The sequence below is a fragment of the Pimephales promelas genome, chromosome 3 (assembly GCF_988280905.1).
Source record: "Pimephales promelas chromosome 3, fPimPro1.hap1.1, whole genome shotgun sequence".
NCBI lineage: Eukaryota > Metazoa > Chordata > Actinopteri > Cypriniformes > Leuciscidae > Pimephales > Pimephales promelas.
The window spans coordinates 49,755,248-49,779,597 of NC_142771.1; the positions used below are offsets into that span (position 1 = coordinate 49,755,248).

Sequence of the window (24,350 nt, forward strand, 5' to 3'; positions counted from 1 at the left end):
CTGTATAAGGTCCACCTTCAAAAGCAAATCAGAAAAAGTGACATGGAGATGGACCTTATAAAGCTTCAAATGGAGGAGAAAAGGCTGAACCTAAAAAAAGGCCAGACTTGAAATTGAATTGCTGGAGCACCAGCTTAAGGTGGAAAACAGTATGTGAACATTAATCTGTCATTTGTTGTTGAATGAAATCTAAAGCAATAATTACAAATGTCTTTTGTTACAGGAAATAAAGAAACAATGAACAATACTTGACTGTTAACTGGTTTTAATTAAAGTGAATTTGGCAAATCATGTCTCGTACTACCCTGCCATCTATTTGGTCTGCTGGGTTCACTGGGGGTTCCTCTTGGTCATCTTGAAACCTTAAACTGAAACCTTGCCTTCAGGATGCCTATGGTCATTTCCACCTTGACCCGTGTTCTGCTGTGGGCCATGTTGAATTGTGCCTGCGGTCCAGGCTTCTGTTCAGGGTAGGGTTTCATCAAATAGGCCAGACACAATGATGACACAATGATGACTCCTTAAATATTCTGGCTATACATGTACAGACCCTGGCCATTTTGCTTTCACACTGATTTGTGATATGGAACATGGTCACACACACCATCTAAAAGATTTTACTCAATCAACTGCCTTTTAAAAATATTATAATATTATAATCTGGAATATAAAAAAAAATTGTAATAGTAACTTTTACATTGTAACTTCTACATTACAAAAATAGTAATTTTTACACATTTACATTGTGAGCCCCCGTTCTCCTCACAAAAACCCTTCATTGAGGGGAACGTGTGTGCAGTCTACAGTGTATGGCACCAATCACGTAAGTTAAGCCTGAGGGACTGTAAGTCATAATCGGCATGGTCATCATGATTGCATTATCTTCATTAAAAATTATAATATAGCCTACCCTAAGTTGACCAAAAAAAAAAAAAAAAAACTAAGAGCGCTAGGTAAACTTTGCGAATGGCATGAAAGAAAGCTTCTCTGCATCTCCAATAGTGTAAAGGAAGCCACTCGCAAAGAATTTTAGGGCGATGCAAACATTTTTGTTGAATGAACACATTGTTGTTGAAGCCCCGGCATCATATCGAACATTAATGTGCATTTCCAACAAAATAAAATTTAAACGACACCCTCACGACGATCGTTTCACGAGAAAAAAATTAATAATCTCAGAAATTAGGCTACACTATCACACTGTGCTAAAGGACTTCCCGTATCAGCCGCGATCTAATCCTGTTTACATGAAATAAGCCTGCTCGCGAGCAGGTTCAAGCTGACGGACCTGTTGCTATGACAGCAAGTCCAGGATGAGCGTCGAAGAACCAAACGATCCAAGATCATGCCAAATCGCCAACAATCAAATCCAGCTAACTGAGTTAGCGAGGTATGAAGAACGAGCCCCTGGTACCAAATTTGTCATGTTTTAGCGCTAAGACTCACTGTGTTTGTTGACTGTAGTGATGGGAAGTTCGGATCATTTTACTGATTCGGATCTTTGAGTCTCGTTCAGTAAAATGAACGAATCTTTTATCGAGTCATTTCGGTCATTTCATAATTATATAATTAAAATGTCATGTTAAATATCCCATACATCTAGTACTTACGAAAATCTTAATTACATTTGTAAAAATAACATAATAGGGTAATGCAGCCAAAGCCAAAAGCAACTGAAATAACTGTAACGTTAGCTATTAATTAGTTGCTGGGTCTCAAGTTCAGGCTATGCAGTCTGACCCTGTTATAGTTCACCTCACCTCCTGATCCGAGACGTTCTTTGCTTTGCAACTTCATATTTATCAGGTTTGTTCTCCTCCTCTCATGTCTCGAGACGTTAGCTGTTGACTGGTCAGTGTCTGACTCTGATCTGTGCTGTCTGCTGGCCGTGCCATGCGATATAGCAGGACCGGAAAGATTAAAGATTAGTTCATCTCTCGAGTTCGGGTTCGGCGGGTCCGAGTCTTTCGTTCTTCCTGTCAGTCCCATTAAGTCTATGCTTTCAGTACCGGAAAGGGGAATGATTAGTTCATTTGAGTCTTCGGGTTTGAGTCCGTCGTTCTTTTCTCACGTGGCCACGGGTCTCGCAGCAAATACAACATTAGATTCGTATTATTGACTGCGTCTGAATATTGTGTTATATAGGCATTGAAATACAAATGTTCAATAAACATTATAAACGTCCATTATTCCTTATTCCTTTATTATTGTCCCTGTCCGTCTCTTTTCTATGCATCTGTGGTGTGTTTTATTATATATTGTACATTAATTAACTACTATTATATTATACATCATCTACGTGCTTGTTTGTAAAAGGTTTGTGAATTAGTTTGTAAAAAGTTTGTGAATTTGGGTATTCAATACGGTGACAATTCACGTGACTAAAGAACGAAGGACTCAAACCCGAAGACTCAAATGAACTAATCATTCCTCTTTCCGGTGGTCTGACAGCATAGGCTCAATGGGACTGACAGAGGGAACGAAAGACTCGGACTCGAGACTCGAGAGATGAACTAATCATTTCTGTTTCCAGTACAGATTCAGAATCCATATGTTGCGCAATGCGCATGCGCGGGTAACACAAGATGAACGAATCACTCCCTGAGACAACTCGATAGTCCCGAGTCATATTAAAGATTCGTTCAAAATGAACGAATCGTTCATGAACGACACATCACTAGTTGACTGATTCTTACTCACCGTGTTTGTTGACAGGTTCTAATTGCTCACCAGGGGCCTCATTTATAAAACTTTGCGTAGGATATGCGTCAGAAGTGGCGTACGGATGAAACATAGGACGCACAGAAATATTCAGATTTATAAAACCGTGCGCACGCACATCCTACACAATTTTCCCTTAATAAATCACAATCAATTCTAAATGTAGCGCAGCTTTTGCGGCTTCATGCCACGCCCATAGTTGCCCATAAATAGTCCGTGAAACGCCCAAAAGTTAATATTCATCGATTGCGAAATCATGTTAAACACAGAGAGGAAATAAAAAAAAACGTAACTTCACTCAATGTGAAGTAGAAGTTATCGTTGGCAAGGTGAAAAAGAGGAGAAAATGTTGTTTGAAGGGCACAGTGTGGGCATTACTAATGCCAAAAAGGCACTTGAGTGGCAAAAGGTTACAGCCGTAAATGCTCACAACCTTGGACTGTGGCCGAAATAAAATAGAAATGGTCGGACATCAAAGTCGAGGCAAAAAAAGCGTCTAGTCATTAATTCAATCAGAGAGGTGGCCAAGGAGTTGGGCGAAATCAAGACTGTCCTAACTGAAATAAACTGCACAATGAGGGAATTCTTCAATAAATAATATATTTTTTCCACACCTTTTGTTGTGAAGATGATGCGTTCACTCCGAATCCTTCCATTTAATCGCCACATCTTCTAAGAGCTCAAGATCAGCCATTGTGCGTCATTATACGCATTGTGATGGGGCCTTTTATTTACATCCATTTAATTCTGCATCTGACAAGCTACGGATGTTGGTTATAATCTAAATGGGAAATAGTTCAGCGCAAATGTAATTTCTTGCAGCTTTCTGAATGGTTGAGACGTACGTCATACGTTATTTTATCAAAAATAAAACAAACTAAAGGCATATGAATACCATGATTCCGTAGCTGATGAAAACATTTTTACTGTGAAAACAACTTTCCCCAGTGGACAAATAATACATCTATTTATCGATCTATCTATAGCCTAATATCTCCCTATTATCTATCTATCTGACTGACTATCTAATTGCTATAGGCTATCTGCTCCGTTAGACGCACATATTGGCGAGAATATTAGTTTTGTACATTATTTCGTTCTGTTTACCATCTTATTTATGAGAATGAATTGTATAACATGCCAATATTATTGCAGAACATATTTCACCTTTCTTTTTGGAAATAGGCTGTGTGTTAATTTGCATTTTTGTTGCAGATCTATCAAACGGGTGTTTGTGTAGGCTGTTAATTGTAAGACTTGCTTTGTGAAGTCTTCGTGTTATTTATGTGAGGCAGCATTGCCATTTATTTTACACAACCGTCTACAGTTTCACACACTTTCACGTGTTTTTCCAACTGCCGACGGTGTCGCCATTTCTCATTTCACCCGTTTTTGTGCGTACGCCTGGGTCAGAGCTTGCGTGAGGGACCGCACATTTTACCGTCAAGTTTGCTTTTTATAAATAGCAACTATTGCGTAGAGAGCGGCGTACGCCTTCTTTTGTGCGTACGCAACGTTTATAAATGAGGCCCCTGGTCTTTTTCTGAACTCAGGGCGCGGGTAAGTGAGAGAAAATGAATACATAAATAAATGAGCGCTACTTGAGTATTGTGCTAACAATAACGGAAGCTAGCAGTGTAAGGTTAATCTGAGATGTTGGGTAAGATGAATTTAGTAGTATAAACAACTAGAAATGGTTAAAAACAGAAAGAAATACGAAGCTAATACGAGGTTTAGACGGCGCATACAGCCTTTCAGCAAACAAACACAAAGCACGGCAGGCAGCGAGGCAGACAGGAGAAAACGATCACCGATATAATGTATTGGAACTGGTTTTATTATTTATCAGATGCTACAACATCATCAAAGATTGTTTATAAGACAATATGCATCTATTGTAATGCATTAGGTGTAATGCATTATAAATATAGGCTTTGTTGAAAGAGTTACTGACTTTTTCATTCCATTTCTTCATTTTGCAGAGATTTGAGTAATAGGGTTGTCCCATACATGTACTTCACTGTTCTTTATTTCATCAATAATCATACATCTTATGAAAGTCCTATCAGGCCAAACCACCACTTCCTCAAATATATCTTGCACAGTTGAAATGGGCAAATTTCTATGACATTCCTTACTGCTTTCTTTGAAGTTTTACTGATAAATGATCATACCATATTCACCACATCTAATTTTATTTATTTTCTTAGCAAAATATCAACATGATGCTAGTAATTACCCCAGAAAGCCTAAAACTATGCAGGAAGTGCAAGCATTATACCGTTATTAATATTTTAAACATTGTTCAGAATATAAACAATAATGCCTTTTGGAAATAAAACAACTCATACTAATACTATTAGATGTGTTAATTAATTAAAAGTTATTTCATACAGCTTAATTTAGTCTTTGTTGTAACTTCAGACCAAACTTAAAAATACATTTATCACGATTTCTTTAGTCAGAATAATAGATCATCTCAATATATTGAAAAAAGAAAAATTAGATACAGAACGTGTTCCCCTGTCTCATGTTCAGCTGTTCCCTGTTTTGTTGATTAGTCTCCCCAGGTGTTTCTGATTAGCCATGCCACCTTTGTTATCTTGTTTAGCTTGTTTGTCTATGTATTTATACCTCTGTTCTCCAGTTGTTGTTTGTTGGTTGTTGCTTGCTGTAGATGTTCCTTGTTCCTGCCCTGAGTTCCTTGTGATGTAATTTTCCCTGGATTACCTGTTCATTTAATTAAAGTGCTTGCGGTTTGATTCACTCTCCACTTTATTCCTGGTCCTGACATTACAGTTAAGTCCAGTCAGAATTTTCTGCATAACCTAATTTATCATAATGATATGTAGGCCTACTGTTAATACAGAGGATGCAGGAATCCTAAAAAATTGAGTTTGGTGAACTGTAGTAGTAATATTGGAAAATCTGCCAAATACCTTATCCAGAAAGGTGGATTGTTTAATCAGTAGTACTGTAGTACAAAATATACTATACACCCATTTCACTTCAAAAGTTCATGAATTTCCTAAAACAATATTATTTGTTTTGAGGCTTCAAAAAGACTGCTGTGGGGAAATACAAATCACCATTATAAGTATGTGGAATTGCTCTCATCTTCCCTCTGATCTTCGTCAACACAGTTCACCTCCAGGACTTTGATAACAGTTGCCAGTGTGCTATTTGGATCCAGTAGAGTCACTAAAGGGACATTCAAACCTCTATTCTTGAAGATAAGATTCTGCAGAGTCATGGCTAACATTGAATCAATGCCTAAATCGAAAAGATGAACATCATCATTCAGCTCGTCCATCTCAACACCAGTCGTTTCACTAATCATGAACCTCAGATAATCACGTGGTGAGGATGACGTCATGGGTAGTTCAGTTCTAGATATGAACACTCTGGCTTTACTAATAGCTTCCTGTGCTATTTTGAACAAGCGTACACTCAGGGATTTGTTCTGACTGAGGATGTTATTCCAGCTGTTTTTAAAATTGAACCTACATACAACTTGTTGAGGTTTGTTGATCAAGAGACACTGCTCAAGACTTTCATGGATTTCTGCAATCTCCAAAAGCATGATTCCCTTTGCCTCCAGAAATTTTTGGAAATGGACTTTGTTCAGAAGAAGGCCAAGATTTAAAGCCCCCCAATTAATGGACTGTCCAGAAAGCCCAATGTTTCTGCGGTACTGACAGAAAGTGTCCATGAATGTATTAGCCGCAGCATAATTCGTTTGTGAGGCATTGCCAATGAAGGCAGAGATGGAGGAATAGCACACAAAGTAATCCAGACTGCACTGTATGGTAGAACGGTGAAGGTTAATCACTCCGTTTACTTTTGGTTTCATAACTTTCTCATAAAGAGATTTGTCAAGACGTTCAATCAGCCCATCATGCAGGACAACCGCACTGTGAAACACCCCTTTGATGGGACTGGATGGAAATAGTTTTCCAATATTAACAATTGTCTGGTCCACTTGCTCAGAAACTGAAACATCACATGGCAGAGATTTAATGACAGAACCCCAATGGCTACTGACCTGACTTATCTCTTGTTGCATTTGAGGGTTTGGATTACTCCTAGACAGAAGGACAATGTTGCCTCCTCCTCTCTGAGCAATGAACTTTACTGTCTCAAAGCCCAACCCTGTTAGACCACCTGTGACAATATAAACTGCATTTTCCTGGAATAGACTGTGTTTAGGCATCACTGGAATGTCAGACAGCTGGTTCTTGACTTCACTGTTCAGGATGATGAGAGGTAGGATCTGGCATCTGAAGTATGATTCAGATTCTTTTACAGACATAAGATCAATGTTTTGAGATTTCACTTTTTGAACAGCTGTTGTGTCTAAAGACAAGGGCTTCCTGTCCAAATCCAAGGATTTCATCCAACGGTAGATTTGTGGCATTTGTGTCTGCAGAGACCATTTCTGCATTATTTGGGACATGAAAAGGACATGGAAGTAGACCTCCTCATTTGTACTGAATGTCGTTGAATTCAATGGGAAATCTACCTGGTTGTCACAGACAAACACAATGTCTTTGATGCCTCTAACACTGCTAGCTATTTCAACTGTTTCTACATTATAAGGAGGTAGAAGAACAGCTCCCACAACCTCACTAAAATCACAAGACAGCTGATCAGCCTGTGTGCTCACGCTGACATTCCAACCTGATCTGTTTGCAATAGCAATCAACACTTTCATCAAAGCTGAATCAGGAACAGTGGAGAAAATACCCAATTTCCTTTGCTGTTTAGCTTTGGGTAAAGCCTTGTGAAAGATCTCCCAAGCCAGTACCATAAAAGAGACACAAGGCGCGTCATTCAGGAACGAAAGCCGTTTTGCTTTGCAGCAAACCACTGCTGGGAGAACTACTTTAGTGTTGGCAGCCACAGGGTAACAAGACACAACATGATCACCAACTTTAAATTTCCTGACATCTTTACCCACAGCTGTGACAGTGCCACTGAAGTCAAGGGCCAAGAGCTTATGGTTTTCATTTGTGTGCTTGTTCCAATACAATGTCTGACCAAAATTCAGGTCAGAAATGCTGACTGGAAAGTAATCTGATGAATGAACACAGATTTTACTGAGATGAAGCTCAATATTTTTTCCTTGAATCAGTACAGTATGATTATCCATTTTTGATGCAGAGAGATTTTTCATTGCATATGGGTCAGAAGTTTGCAAGATGAAGTCTTCATTTTGCAACATGTGTATGTTTCTTGAAGAGATTGCCAGGGTTGGCAAAGGTGTGTGGGTGATTTCAGGATGGAGAATTTTGCCCTCCTTCACTACTAGCTCTGGATATTTGTTACAGGGGTAAGACCTGAGGACCTGGACCAAAGCTTTGATGTCTTCAAAAGTGGCAGAACCCATGTCAATCAGCTGGAAGGAAAGTTGTGGCAACTCAGCTGCACATGCTCTCGTCATGCCTAACAGAACAAACCCAGGGTTTATAAAGTTCACTAGGGTCTCAGACGACCTATAGGTTATTACTCGGATATCACCTGGGAAATTAAGTGCCTTGAGATATCCGACAATCTTTCTGAAAATCTCACATAACCCTGCCATACTGTCCAAGACCTTCTCCGATTCAAGAGAGGTTAGGTCTGCATCACCCCACATGAACAAAATTTCTTGAAAGTTTACACTTGAAATTTTCAGTTTTGACAAAAAATATTCCACTCTGCCTTCTAACAGTGTGTTACTGTTTGAAGAAGACACATACCTAGATGTTGGGTCCAAGTACTGTTGCAAAGCTTCAGAAATCCCTACCTGGTCAGAAAACACAAGTGCCTTAATGGGTGTATCAAATCTGGCAACTTCAGAGATGACACTGAAATTGTTATGGTAGAAGTACTCCTTGACTACTTGGGAACGACTTCCTAGCATTCTGATCTTCACATCCATCAATTCAACTAACACCCTACCCTGTTTGTTGGCTAAGCAGCCACAAATGTCAAAATAATCTTCTCTCACATTAACTGCTCTCAGATAAACAACCATCTCCTCTTGCAATGGTTCAAATACAGTCAGGCTTCTGATTTGTGCAGGAAATTGAGGTCTTGCTGATTGGTCATACCCTATTGTTACAGGAACAATTTGCATGAAATAATCCATGACCACAGGGTGAAGGTGATAGTCGTGTAATTCAGGCAGTAATTCCTTTGGGACCTTCACAACAGATATCGCCTCTCTGTATTCTTCCCCACAATAAACATCTACCTTATTTCTGAAGACAGACCCATACTCAAATCCTGTTTGACTTAGATGCTTGTAGAGCTCTTCAGTCGTCATGTGGAATGTGCATCTTTTGGATATACGGTCTACTGAAATGAATTGTTCTTCAGGACTTCTACCTGGTTTTGCTTCTACTGTGCCAAATGCATAGACTGCGGTAGTAGAGTGTATTTTGAAGTTACATGTGTTATCTGCCAAATGGTCAGATGGATCCAGCTGTACTTTTATATCTGGGGCATTCTGGGTGAAAACGAATGGACTCTGAAATGTTATGCTGAGCTGCAGAGAACTTAGTGGAACCTTAGGTTTTGCGTATGCCATGTAAGTTGCTAAACCCAATTCTGCATAAAATGCCCCAGGAATAATGGCAACTCCATTGTGCTTGTGGTCTTGCAGGAAGGCCACTGACTCAGAGGATAAATCACAGCTGAACACTGAACTGTCTGTACCCATTTGTGTAACTACTGGATGGTTGCCAGTGGGACTGAACCACTGCAAACGTGAAGTGAAGACATCTGTCTTCACATCATCAAACTGGTATCGTGGATAGGGAACTGGTTCAGGCTCAAAACCTTTGTAGAACATTTCCCAGTCCACTTTAACCCCAAGCTCAAACAGTTTGGAAACAAGAGCAAGCATGGTCTCGTGATCTTTATCAGGCTGCACTGAGGGAATCACAGTGAAGTCATTTCCCAGAGTCTCAGTGATATACCTCTGCAAAGATCTTCTTGGACCAATTTCAACAAATATAACACTCCTTTTGTTTTTAGCTGCAGACTTCACAGCTTGTTCGAATTCAACTGGCTCTCTGATATTCTTTGCCCAATATTCACCAGTAAGAAAATCGGAGGAACACAAACTAACACCGGTCACCGTTGAGAACAATTCTGTCTCCAAATTATGTGCCTGCAATGAGCCTATACTCTGTTCCACTTTGGATAAAATGGGATCCATCTTGTGACTGTGGTATGCTGCAGGTACGTCTAAAATGCGTAGGAACAAATCTTTTCCACTGGCTGAGTTGCTCAAACTCTGTTGCAGCCTTTCAATGTCATCTGCATCTCCTGAGAGGGTGCATGACTGAGGGCTGTTATAAGCAGCCAGACAAACCCTTCCTGAATAAGATGGAAGCATTTTCAAGACTTCAGAAACAGCCATATTACTGACTACCAGCATCTTCCCTCCTGTCACAGTGCTTTGCAGAGAACTGCGATAGTGTATGACTTTCACTGCATCTTCAAGTGACAGCAAACCAGAACAATGAGCTGCAGCGACTTCTCCAACAGAGTGCCCCAAAACAGCATCGGGACTGATGCCCCAGTGTTTCAGAAGTTTGACAACAGCAACCTGAATAGCAAACAGAAGTGGCTGGACAATCTTTGGATCAGATGGCTCTGTACCTTTCTCAGATTCACTTTCCAGCATCTCTGTCAGATTCAAACTTCTATAGCTTAGCAACAAAGTTTCTATCTTCATGATTTCCTCTCTGAAAACTGGCTCTTGTTTTAGGAGCTGCTTGCACATACCCTGATATGTAACACCATTGCCACAAAACACAAAAACTAGCTTGGAGTCTGTCTTTGACGGTACATGCTTTTTCTCTACAGCAGCAGTAAGTTTCTCTTGCAGATCTGCCAATGATGATGTTTGAATTACTTTCCTGTATTTGTGTTTCAAGTGACTTCTTCTACATGCAGATGTGTACAGTAAAGACTGTAGGTCTGATATTTTTCCTGCACTGATCTGTTCTGCCATTTTTTCAAAAATCATTTTCATGGATTTTTCGGAGGCTGCAGAGACTACAAAATACTGATGGGATTTGCTGATCAGCTGCGCTTTTGGCTTTTTTGACTGCACATATTGTCTGACAATTGCATGTGCATTTGTTCCACCAAACCCAAAATTATTGATTCCTGCTGACCTCCCTGATATGCAGTCACTGATCCATTTTTCTGCTGTGGTGGGGATTTTAATATTGAGAGATTTAACGTCTATGCTGGAGTCTTCCAAAGAGTAGAACAATGATGGCACAATGGTTTCATGCTGCATCATCAGAAGAACCTTTATGAGCCCTGCAACACCTGCGGCAGATTCTGTGTGTCCAATATTGCCTTTAACAGAACCAATGATGAGTGGCCCTGACTTCTGAGGTCTTGCTTTGGCAATGACTTTTGAGATACTACCTGCCTCTACTGGATCTCCAATTGGAGTCCCAGTCCCATGAGCCTCAATGTACTCGACACTAGTCAAGTCAGTCTCTGAGTAGATTTTTCTAAGCAGCTCCTCCTGCTGTACCATGGATGGTTTGGTGATTGGACGAACACTGTGGCCATCTTGATTTACTGCAGTTTTGCTGATTGTGCCCCAAATATGATCATGGTCCTCAAGAGCCTGTCAAAACATAAACAACTTCTGTTTCTTGGTTATAGTTCTGTATCATAAGGTGCATTGTTGTTATGGTGATATGTTTATGTGAGACAATCTCATTGGTTTACTTTTTTCAGAGGCTTTAGGAGAACAATCCCACAGCCTTCACCTCTCCCATATCCATCTGCTTTGCTGCTGAAGGGTTTACTGGTGCCATCAGGGGAGATCATTTTAGCCTTGGAGAGAGCTACAAAAACTAGTGGCTCCAAAATACAGCTCACACCGCCAAACAAGGCCATTTCACAGTCTCCTGTTGAGTGGAACACAGACAGCCAGACATTACAAAAGCTATTAGTGGACTCAAAGGTGCTGTTAAAGATACAAATCAGATATGTGCTATAATGTACTAATCACACTTAGTTGCACTGTCAAAACTTAAAAAAGGTAGATAGGTAGGTTAACTTTATTGTTCCCAAGGGGAAATGTTGCTTGGGCACAGTGCAGAGTTGCTTACTGAAAATCATAAAACAGAACATCATAAAAGACATTACAAATCACTAAACAGTAAACACATCAAGAAAGAACCTGAGAAGAAAAGAAAAAGTAGACAGAAGAAAAAGGAAATTGTTGACAAAACAGTTCCATTGATTAAAGTGCAAGTGATAAACTGCTAGTGAGGTTATTTCACTGAAGTTTGTGTAAAGTGCATTTGCTTAAGGTGCAAGTATGTTTATTGCACGTTGCCCTACTTCGCATCGTTCAGCAGCTTAAGGCAAGACACGGCAGGCATAAACATTGAATTTTCATGCAGTTATCAGTTTTGAGATTTTGGACTAGTTTACTCCTTCAATATTCTTTCAACATTCTTTCTTTCTTTCTTTTCAATAATGTTCTTTCAAGCTGCTAAAGAAAACGTTGAAAATATACATTAAGATGTTTATTTTATTACATTTTGTTTACTTGTGGCAGTAAATTTCTTCCGAATTTACCAAGAAGTTACAGCATTCGAACGCGTCATGCCGAGACCAGCTCTCCTGCACGCTATGTAACCCAAATATGGGCATTTCCTTTCTATCATTAACCAATCGTGAATTTCCAAAGGGTGATTTAAAGCTAATGACGAAATCTTATTGGCTACTGCTGGTTTCTCTTAATGTGATTCACTCAGATGCATCACGTGGTGTATTGTACCAATGTTAATTCAATGAGTTACTGCAGTTGTAGGCCTTAAGACCCCATTTACACCTGGTATTAAAATGCGATCTGTATCCAGATAAGTTATCCGGATAATAAAAAACGCATGTTAATGCAAGGTGTAAATGCGTTGTGATCAGATCGTGATCGGATCTGCCTGACCACATCTGGAGGTAGTCTGGCTCGCATTGTGTTCGGATCTTTACTAGGTGTAAACGCAATCTGGTTGTAGAAACCACATATGTATATGTTACTCCTCCCAAAAATGCAAAAAAATAAACGAGTGAGAGCTTGTTATATAGGCTATATGTCATGTTATAGTCAGATATGACGGCGCTACTGCGACACGGATCACCCATCACCGCAGTTGAGCAGCTGAGCGTCTATTCATCGAGCCAACGTGCAAACATCGCAAATAAAAGTGAAAGTAAGTCACAGACGCTTAACACACAATCATCTTCAAGTAAAGAAACGACATTATCTTACCAGCGGTGTTGCCACTCTCTTATTGATGTCTTTGATTTGGAAATTAGTTGATGATCAACGAAATGCAGCTGATATCTATTGCTTTTGGTGGCGCGCAATCCATTAAATCTGCATATAACGCGGGAGTTTAAGATCGGATTTATATCCGTTTTGCAAAAACACATTTATGTGGCCAGGTGTAAATGGAATCGGTACTTATTATCCGGATAACTTATCTGGATACAGATCGCATTTTAATACCAGGTGTAAATGGGGTCAGGATGCCTGCCATGTCATTAACTGTTAAGTTGCCAAACCATGCAGTAATTCAATATCTGATGACACTCTCTAAGTGTGTATATATACAGTATATAAATATATATATATATATATATATATATAGAGAGAGAGAGAGAGAGAGAGAGAGAGAGAGAGAGTATATCAGCGAACACTATGGCGAAACAATTGCACAGTCACTGTGTTTCTCCCTGCTCGCATTATTTAACGAGTGGACACACACAAACAAGCTATGTGTGATGTGTTTGGGAGTGGAGCATGCGGTGTCAGCCTTCGAGGAGCCTGATTGCCGACATTGTGAGAAGCTTTCGTTTCGCATGCTCCGCTCATGCCGGTCACTTTTCGAGGAAAGTGGCCAGGCTCATGGTTCTCAGGATCCGCGTCTGCCGAGGCAGCACGGAGAATGCATTCCTGATCCAGATTGCAAATGGATCTCTTTATATGGTTGGAGTAGGGTTGCCACCCGTCCCTTAAAATACGGAATCGTCCCGTATTTGTGAAGTAAACAGCGCGTCCCGTTTTGAATCAATACGGGACGCGGTTTGTCCCGTATTTCCGAACGCATGATCCCATGCAAATCATGCCACCCGCATTCTGTGAAGACTCCTCCTATTCTACCCTTGATTGGGTAATACTCGCTGCCATTGTTGGTTTGATTGGTTTGTTTAATATACCATCAGGTTCAGGGCCAATCAGAGTCAGAAGAGGGCGGGTCTTGCCTATGCGTCCACATCTGAAACGAAAGTGTGTGCAAAAGTACCGACGAGAGTGGGAGGAAACAAATACTTGGCTGGAAAGTGTCAGTGGCAATGAGTAGCCTAAATAGTTATAATAAGAAATAAGAGAGAGATATATTTAATACATATTTAATAATAAAAATGTTCATGTTGTGGAGAAAATAACTTATGCTTAACAAACCTAGAGAATGTTATCCTTTAATAGGCTACTATGTCTGAATACATAAATAAATGCATAGATTTTCTTACCAATAATACGAATAGTCATATCAACGGACATAATTTTACATAGACCCACACATAGTTGAATAAATAAATGAGGATTTTACAGTAGCCTATAGATAATACTAATAGTAATTATAATAAAATCAATTTCACAAGAAGTAGAGTAGTCAATTTGCGCAAGTAGAAAGGTAACTATATTTGTTAATGTTATTAAACAGATTAATAAATAAATTATAATTGGTATTATTAAGTATTAATCATATATGCATACTAAATTATGGTCATATCTGTAATACACACTTTATGGCAATTAAAAGAAAGTTTTAAAAGTGCACATTTTTAAAAAAAAATAAAAATTAGACAAACAATTACATAATAAATTCAAAATCAATTTGAGTAAATAAAAACAATAAAAATATCCCATCCATGCAGAATTGTCAAAAACATGATTACTGGTGTATATGAAGAGTTCAGATGCAAAAGCCTCTAAATGCCATTTGAAATTTTCTTCTTTAATGATGATTTTTATCGAACTTGTATATTTAAGTTCAGTAATTTCACTTAAATGGCAATGATAATTACCTATTAATTGTTATTTAAGTGAAATTACTGAACTTAAATATACAGGTTTCATAAAAATCATCATTAAAGAAGAAAATTTCAAATGGCATTTAGAGGCTTTTGCATCTGAACTCTTCATATATATATATATATATATATATATATATAAGTAAAATAATAAAATGTAAAATAATAATATAAAATGTTTTTTGTTGCAAGCTCACATACTTGATGTCATGTTTTCTCGTGGTTTATTGTTGAGCTGTCAAGTCGTCATGTTGAAATAACCAGTTCCATACCCTTGACACATTTTTTTATTTTTATTTCATTTAATTATTTATTTATCTCGTGTATGGGTGTCCCTTATTTTGCCTCACTGAAGGTGGCAACGCTAGGTTGGAGACTGGGACTTATCTCCTCTCTTTCCCAAGGGATCCATTGCTCTCTCTCCGGTATCGGAAGCCTGTGCTGCGGTTTCTTCCGCCCAGGGAGAGAGATCAATGTTTCAGTGAAGAATTGTACCTTTAATATAACAGCTTCAAAGTAATTTCGGTGGTAAGGCACTGGATGCAACAGTGATGCTGACCTGGCGATCATGTTGATGGACTAGTAAGTAAATATTTCTAAGTTTGTGTGTATTTTATATTGTGATTTCACCGGAATAAATCAAGAGAGTCCGCAGGCGATAGATTGAAGAGCGGGTCCGAGTGGAGACTGCGCATGCGCCGCCACAAAGGGCAATTTGGGACAGTCCCCAAATCTAAGCGGTTGTGCCCAATCCAGCCCTAATTGTCCCGAAAATGATACTAAAGCAAAATCTTGAGTAGTTATTGTCTGATAAAGTATTAAAAACTGTCCGTGGAGGTTGAGTCAGCCCCCCCATCGGCGGCTCATTGGCTGCAGCATCTTTTCGGTTTCTTTTTTTGAAGTTCTACAAAGATATAGGCATGAATTTAGACATATTAATAAGCAATTCATTCGTTTTGTTGACATGGCTGATGACCTGGAGCCAACACGCCATTTTTTAGTGGCAGACTAAAGACTAATGACAGACTGTTGATCTTTGAAAAAAATATATTTGATTCAGGTTTGAAATTCATTATCTTTTTTTTTTATTTGTACCTTAATGTAACAGCTTCAAAGAGGTATCAGGCCGTGAGTGTAGAGACGCTCAGCGTGAGTGGTATTTACAATAGTAACGTTAAATACAAGTACTCCACAGCTGTCTCTCCTAATACAGGTGACTCAAATTTAATGTAATTTGGTTTTGGTGATGGATTCAGTGATTCACTTCAATTTGTCTGAAAAGAATTTAGAGAAGCTATTCACAAGCACCTCAGAGCCTGAAATAACATGAGGTGGATTAGTGAGTTTGTTAACCATAGCAAAGAGTGATTTGGGCCTGCACATGGAATTCCTAATGGTAGAGAAGAAATAACAGGATCTTGGAGCCTTAAGGGCTGTACGGTAGCTACTTGAACAAATGTTCTTTAACCCTCTGGGGTTGGCGGTATCGCTGGTGAAACCAGCTCACTTTTTTCCTTTTCAGTGCAAAAGAGACTTAAATTACTCTGTTGATTTTGATCTTACACATAAGTGTTATACATCATTCAATCCTGTTGTTGAATGTAGTGTGTATTTTTTGTGAAACCTCACAATAAAAACAAGGTTTTGTGCTTTTCGCCAAATAAATAATAATAAACATGATGTGTGTTCTGCGTTCTCTCCGTCAGTGAAGTCCATTCTGAAATGCGTCCGGAAAATTAACTGTAACTCAGTAAATACATGTCACAGAGACATGAGACATGTGTCTTTTTAAAGCTTGTGTTCTCTTCTTTTAAATAAAGTAATTTATTAAACAAATAAATATTTCCAGTTTATGTAATCTGTTTAAAACCAAAGGAGAGGTACAGTGGCAAGAGTGGCATAAAGATGTGGGACTGTGTTACTCTTCATTTTTTTCTTTTAAATATTAAAAATAGTAATGTGTCCAATCTTTTCACCGGTACTATATGTTTATATAAGTGCTGTCAAACGATTAAAATATTTAATCGCGATTAATCGCATTAATGTCATAGTTAACTCACGATTAATCTCACATTTTTATCTATTCTAAATGTCTCTTGATTTCTTTTTGTTACATTATTTTTTTCTCATTTTAATGCTCTTATGAATATGGAAAAGTGGAAAAATTATTATTGAAAATAACATTGGAATAGTGTTCAATTTCACACTAACATATAGCCTATAAATAATCTCTCACACAATGTAACACTAGGTGCGTTCCATTCGACCGTAAGTGGACTGCGAAGTGGACTTCACAGGGTATTTTGCCATCTTAAGTGAGATTCCAATTCGAAGGGAACGAACATGTTCAGTTCGAGGGGCACTGCAAACGGCATAGGGATATAATGGAACATTGATACATCACTTCACAGGAAGTCAGTGAAGTCCACTTCAACTGATATACCATGTTCAGGGAGTAGGGAGCAGTGAACACTTGTGTAGGGACCCTGTCGAATGGAACGCACCTCAATAAAAGGGTGAAAGAAATATTGGCGAGGGGGCGGAGAATTCGCATCATCTGTGTGTGTGTGTGTGGGTGTTTGCTTGGCCATCATCAAGTGGTGTTTCAGACTGGACGTGCTGCGATGATGATAGCTCAGTTCAAAAATGACAAAACACAGATCACTTGGTCTTGTCAATGGGACAATATGGCAACTTTTTAAAAGTAACTTTCCATTTAGAATCTTCGGGCATCTATTTCAGCGTCTCGCGCTCGTCATCCACTCAAAATTAACGTTATTATTTGGCCGGCTCGCAAGCCGAAACGAGTGAGTGCGGCACAAAACGTCCTCGCGCTGGGCTCTGAAACCCATTCATTTCAATGGCTTGCGCCGCGCGAGGACGTTTTGTTGCTTCTTCGACCAAAGTGCAAGCGGATCTAGACCGGAAACAAAACAACAGGCACGCCGCAAACACACGTTTCGGCTTGTGAGCCGGCTTTGAGTGGATGACGAGCGCGAGACGCCGAAATGGATCAGGACGCATGCCGCGTCCTGTTGTAAAAGCATGTGAAAAAACTACAAAGTTTGCTAGGACAAAAAGGCCGTTAATCGCGCGATAAAAAAATTAATGGCGTTAAAATGGGTTTGTGTTAACGCCGTTAATAACGCGTTTAACTGACAGCCCTAGTTTATATATGTACAATAAAACAGATTGAAAAACAAAACCTTTGAATCTCCTCTTTATTGCTCTAACCCTTCTCAGTGCAACAACGACTCATTTGAATATCATGCTATTACACTTACAACTCCCATTAAAATCCATATTATTGTCATATATCGCCCCCCAGGTCAACCGGGAAGCTTTGTAGAGGAGCTGGATGTGCTGCTGTCCTCTTTCTCTGAGGATGGCATCCCACTTGTAGTCTTTGATGACTTCAACATTCATCTAGAGAAGCCGTATGCTACAGACTTCATCTCTCTCCTTGCCTCCTTCGACCTCAAACAGCTCATCACCACAGGTACTCACAAGTCAGGCAACCAACTGGACCTGATTACACACAGAACTGCATCACAGACAATAAACGTTGAGTGAAACATCTCAACGTTTCCTTATTACCTTCAATCTACAACTTGCAATCCAAGCACCACCAACTCCCCTACCAGTTACTTAAAGGTCCCCTGACATGAAATTTTCATTTTCTGAGATTTTTTAACATTAATATGAGTTCCCCTAGACTGTATTTGGTCCCTCGTGTCTAGAATTTTCAATCGGTGTAAACTGAGCTTTGGCTATTTTTCTCTTCTCTGCATCCGTCTGCATCTCAGACACGCTGATCTAGAATCTCCCCCTATATAACGTCATATAGGGGAAAGTTTACTCCCCTTTCTATGCTTTACCCGCCCAGAGACCGACCATGAGAAAAAACGAGCTAGGAACAGGAAGTATGAACGGCGTGATTTTATTTTTTCCTAGAGAAATAGCTTTGAGATTTGAGTTTTTCCTCGAGAGATATCATGGCTTGCAAACGAGCGAAGCATGGCAGTTGATCAGTGTTCGGATGTACAAATGAACACAAAAGTATTTTTTAGTTCCTTCATCCGTGGCTCTGAAGAAACAATGGGTTAATTTTATTTTCTCTGGAAATGCGCCGACTCAACTCCCAGAAGTTTTGTATGGTCCAAACGGGCAGAAGACAGGTAAGTTAATCTTTCTCTCAAAATTGTTCGCGCTGCTTTGTTTACGTTATGTGTATCTGCAGCCGGCAGCGTTGGTTTTCCTTTTTGAATGACGAATATAGACTAATATATCTGCAGTAATAGACATTTGGCTTATTAAACGCAGGTGCAGAACACACATTTAGCTGACAGTCGGTAATTCTCTCGATGTGTTCAAGTGCAGCTTTTTACCATGACGAGTTTCGGGCTTGTATCGGGCAGATGTAATATGTGTTTGTGGCTAGAATTTTCACGTGATGATAAACCGAGATCTGACAATGACACGCAAGTATTTCATTAGTCCAGTGGCAGAATTTTTGTCAAGCGTGACAGAGGTTCTGAATTCTAATCCGCACTCGTATCATTTTTTTCTCTCTCTGATTAAAACCGATTATGTTTATCAGTTGTATGTTTGTGTGCATTTTACTTTGTGATTTCACCGGATCGAATATAGTCTCCACAACGGATTAAAGCGTGAGTCCGTGTGCTAGATCGCCTCTTGTTTAAAGAAACGACCTATCATTTTAGACTCTTTAATAAAAGGAACTCCGAGTTATCTCACCAACTGCTTGTGATGTCACTTTGGTGACAGCTAACGGGGATCCTTTTAACAATAAAGAATGTGTAGTTTTTTTACCATTATTGTGGATGTATTTCAAATGGGATGATAAAAATAAAATGTTTTTAAGGAACATGGAATATTAAATACGAACAACTTTTCATTACAAATATATTGCAAGAAAACAACCACACTGGGTAATTTTTGACCCACATATGCATCTTTTGGTTAATGTGGTAACGTCTTTTAGCTTTTTAACTAGCACCATTGGATTCCCTGACCCTGAATACGTGGGTTTATCAGTTAAAATCAACATTCCAGCTTATTCAGAAGCCGAGATAATACAAATTGTAGTTTTATGGTGGCCATTTTTAAAAAAAAATCAATATGGCCGCCACATAGACATCTTGGCAAACATTGCAAACATTGATTTTCTGACTCCTTATACAATAACCTTTCCAAAAACGTATAGTTTAGCAAATCCCCAAAAAATCCCCACAAAAATATATAGTGTAAATAAATAAAATTTTTCTCAGGGAAACCCTGAACTCCCCTAACTAACCTACCTCACATTTGGGACAACAGTGATTATAAAACTCTGCCTTTTGCATGTAATGAAACCGGTTAATAGTAAGCATTAGATCCTAAACTAAACCTAGTGACGCCCCTGCGGGGGTTGTATATCACAGTATACTCACTACACCACTGGTTTGTAATCCGGACTCACGGATTTGTGGCTCGTCGACGATTTAACCAGGCCTCCTGTTTAGATGCGGGATGCATTGCATTGTTTTTCAAATACTTTTTTAAAATGGATAATTTCTTGCATTTAAAAAAAAAAATACATTTAGGATACTTTTATCTTTAAAGTAAATTTTTTGAGGAAAAAGCTCAGTACTATAATAAGCGAAAAAAATAATAAACACAAATTTATAAAAATAATAACACAGTTCAAAAACTGTCAAAGGTTTGGTTGTAAGTTATAAATTATTTTATGTTAAATATATTACTGTCTTCGGTGAACTCATTCATAGTAATAAACGCAAATAATAATTAGCTATCAAATCAAAATGCATACAGGCTACATAGGCCTATTTAGAAGATGCTTTTTTCACAAAAAAAAGAACAGTATGTAGCCTAAATGTAATAATAATGGCATATTGTTGTTAAGCCTATTATTTGCGTTTATAACTTTAAATGAGTTCACTTTAAACAGGAATATGTTAATCATAAAACAATGTATGAATGTTTTATTTTTATAGACCTATAACTTTGTGTTTGTGTTAGGCTATATTTATTTATTTATTTTTTTTGTAAGTGAAGTCCTTTTAAAAACAATGCATCCCGCATCTAAACAGGAGGCCTGGTTGAATCATGCGGCACATTCTCGGGGACGAGCCACAAATCCGCGAGTCCGGATTACAAACCTGTGAGTGCAGATTGTGAAAGCGTGGGCATTATGAATTTGTGGGTACAGATTTCAAAAACAAGTTTACAAATCTGAGAGCAGGGATTAGGAACTCGTGGGTATGGTTTATTAATCCGTGGGCACGAATTGTTAAACCGAGGGAACAGTTTAAGAATCCGTGAGTAGCCTACAGTTTATAAACTGAGCGGACGGATTGCAAAACCATCGCCTCGGATTGTCCCCCCCAACCCCCGCCACCCTTCCCCCACGCCCCACAGGTGACTTTCGGGCTCCGTAGGGTTCTAATTCCACACTCGTTTATTTTTTTTTCCCCTCATCAAAACCGTATGCATACTGATATACTACCACAGAAAAACATTCTCGGTTTTGATGAGGGTAACAAAAACTGGACGAGTGCGGATTAGAACACAGAGAAGTAGGGACACGTTGTGTGTATTTTGATTTGTGATTTCACCGGAACGAATGAAACCTCCACAACGGATTGCAGCGTGAGTCCGATTGAAGACAACACATTTCAGCGATAGATCGCCTCGAACGAATGAAACGAATGCGGTTAGCTAAGATTTCAAAAGTGGTGGGGACAATATCGACCCTGGCAAAAAGTGGTGGGGACATGTCCCACCCGTCCCCAAGTACAGGCTAGAGTGTTAACCTTGAATTTATCTGCGACCTCAGCTCTCAATGAGAAGTGGCAAATTAAGTCGGACACTTTAAGTAGGCCTAAATAAACAGTTAATAAACTCGTGAATAAACAGCTATCTATTTAAGCTTCAAGAACGGTAGGCTAAAACATAAAAGCTGTCGGCCAACAGCATGTAACGAGGTTCGATCTCGCGTCGTTTGGAGGTCGATGAGGTTGAGGATGATGCGTTAACCACACCGCTATCGCTAGACTGATAATGCAGTGATGTCTTATACGATTGTAAAGCCTCATTGATGTAGCCTAATATGTTTTGGCTGCAATGTTTTAAGGTTTCATTATTTTTTCAATTTAATTTCAGTATTGTGATTAATTTATTAATTTAACAACGTTTCACTTGAATTGATCTGCTACCATCTTTCAATCACTCTGAAAGAGCCGCGGCGCAGCTGAAGATTACACAAAAAACGGACACTTTTCAAAGTCTGTGATTGTAGCGCCTCTTAGCGGCCAAAGGCAGCAAATACACCTCAACTTTTACCGCCGCTGCAAAACTGCGGCGGTAAAAACCACATTCTGGTTGTCTACCTACTATACCTCTCATTTCAACCAGATGATCCCACAGTAGCTGCACGAATCTCAAGCTGTCTAGCTGATATCTCAGCATGGATGAAGGAACATTACCTGCAGCTCAACCTGACTAAGACTGAGCTTCTCGTCCTCCCTGCCAATCCGTCTCTACAGCATGACTTCACTATCCAGCTAGATTCTTCCTCAATCACCCCATCGAGGTCAGTCAGAAATCTTGGAGTGATCTTTGATGACCGGCTGACCTTCTCAGACCACATTACAAAGACAGCTCGATAATGCAGGTTTGCAATGCACAACATTAGGAAGATCAGGCCTTTCCTAATTGAGCAGGTGACACAACTTCTCGTCCAGGCCCTGGTCATTTACATGTACATTTATTCATTTAGCTGATGCTTTTTATCCAAAGCGACTTACAATTGCTCTATATGTCAGAGGTTGGATGCCTCTGGAGCAACTAGGGGTTAAGTGTCTTGCTGAGAGACGCATTGGTGTCTCACAGTGGATTCGAAACTGAGTTTCTCACACCAAAGGCATGTGTCTTATCTACTGCGCCATCACAACCCCGGTTTTCTAGCATTTCTAGGCTTGATTACTGCAATGCTCTTCTGGCTGGACTTCCATCATGTGCAACTAAACCTCTACAAATGATCAAGCATCAAGTTCAAGGCATTGACACTTGCTTACAGATGTTAAGTTTAGCAAACGATATATTTGATGAAAAAAATTAGGGACAAGATTTTCAATTTAGCTATACAAGAAGTAAAGAAGAATCTAATGTTTCTAAAACAGAGATATTATGAAGGGGGATCTATTGCAATGAGAAAATAGGCATGGGAACTGAGGAAGAAAACTGCAGAAAATACAATCCATAGAATTATAAGGGACAAGAACAAAAGTGACAAAAATTAAGCTAAAGGAAATTTAGGAATCTTTTGAGGTTTTCTATAAAACTTTATACTCGAGTTCCAGGGAGTAAGCTAATTCAAATGGATACTTTACTGAATTCATTGGAGATACCTACTTTAAATGAAGAGCAAAATAGAAGGATGACCACTGACATATCTGAAGATGAATTAGTAGACTAAAATTAAACAAGTCACCAGGATCAGAAGGTTAAACGGCAGTGCGGTATAAGGAACTTAGGAACTTAGCTCATTAAAAATGATTTAATTCCAGTTATGCTTACTACAGTCATCAACGAACAGAGAGCGGGCTGAGAGCCGTGACGTAGACGCTAAGCGCCGAGTTTACATTGTAAATAGGTTAGAGAAATCGAAAAACAACCGCAGAAATGGGAAACGAGACACGGGATGCAATTCGCTCTGTTGTGGAGAACATTCCGGGGTTTTTCGCTCGCATCATCAGTGTTTACAGCTAGGACCGGCGCGTGCACTTCTGCCGCTCTAGGCAAAAAACTATTTTGCTGCCCGTCTATTTGCAACGTATACCAGCAAAAACCAGCATGCTTGGCCATTATGTAGCTTGCACAACGCGCATACACTTTTGATTCTCTCATCAACACAGATGCAGCCGTTTTTATTTTTGCAAATCATTATAACAAGGAAAAATATTAACACTTCAAGCTTAGGCATTAGGCTACCCAATTTTTTCAGGCTAAAATCAATAAAATGAACTTCCTATTCATGACTCGTGAGAGCAGCGGCTCGACCTCGCGGCGCTGCGGGGTGGCGGAAGCTAAATCATTCATGACTCGTGAGAGCAGCGGCTCGGTCTCACCCGATCGCGGCGCTGCGGCCGTGTCGGCGCATAACATACGTCATAAATAAACGTATCTGATTGGCTTATGGGTAACCAATGATTTTAAACTTCAGAGAAGCGCCCCCTTGCGAGAGAGAAAACACTTCTCTATTATGCCATTCCAGACTCTGTCTACGAAGCAAAGTGAAGTATCAGAGTCTGGTATTACCAGGCTAGTAAAGAAGAGCTTTACCAAAAAATGGTTGTCACACGAGAGCCCTACCCTAAACGCATGGATGGAAATTACAATGGACATTTACAAATTGTTGAAGATAACAGCATTTTTAAATCATAAACTGGAACAATTTGCTTTATGCTGGAAAAAATATG

At 39.3% G+C, this 24,350-nt stretch overlaps 1 protein-coding gene across 5 annotated transcripts in view; it reads right to left on the reverse strand.

Moving 5' to 3' along the window:
* Window positions 1-4,537: 4,537 nt before the first annotated feature.
* LOC120477437 (uncharacterized) overlaps window positions 4,538-24,350 on the reverse strand; it is a 48,721-nt gene continuing 28,908 nt past the window's right edge. For 3 of the 5 annotated variants that reach the window (XM_089128983.1, XM_089128984.1, XM_089128985.1), the window contains 2 exons: window positions 11,470-11,651; window positions 4,538-11,365 (listed from right to left, as the gene is read on the reverse strand). In XM_089128983.1, the coding sequence (XP_088985109.1) occupies window positions 5,813-11,365; window positions 11,470-11,651 (5,735 nt within the window). In that variant the 3' untranslated portion in view covers window positions 4,538-5,812. Of the gene's footprint in view, window positions 11,387-11,469; window positions 11,652-24,350 lie in introns of those variants that run through there. The other 2 variants (XM_089128987.1, XM_089128986.1) reach the window with 2 other exon arrangements.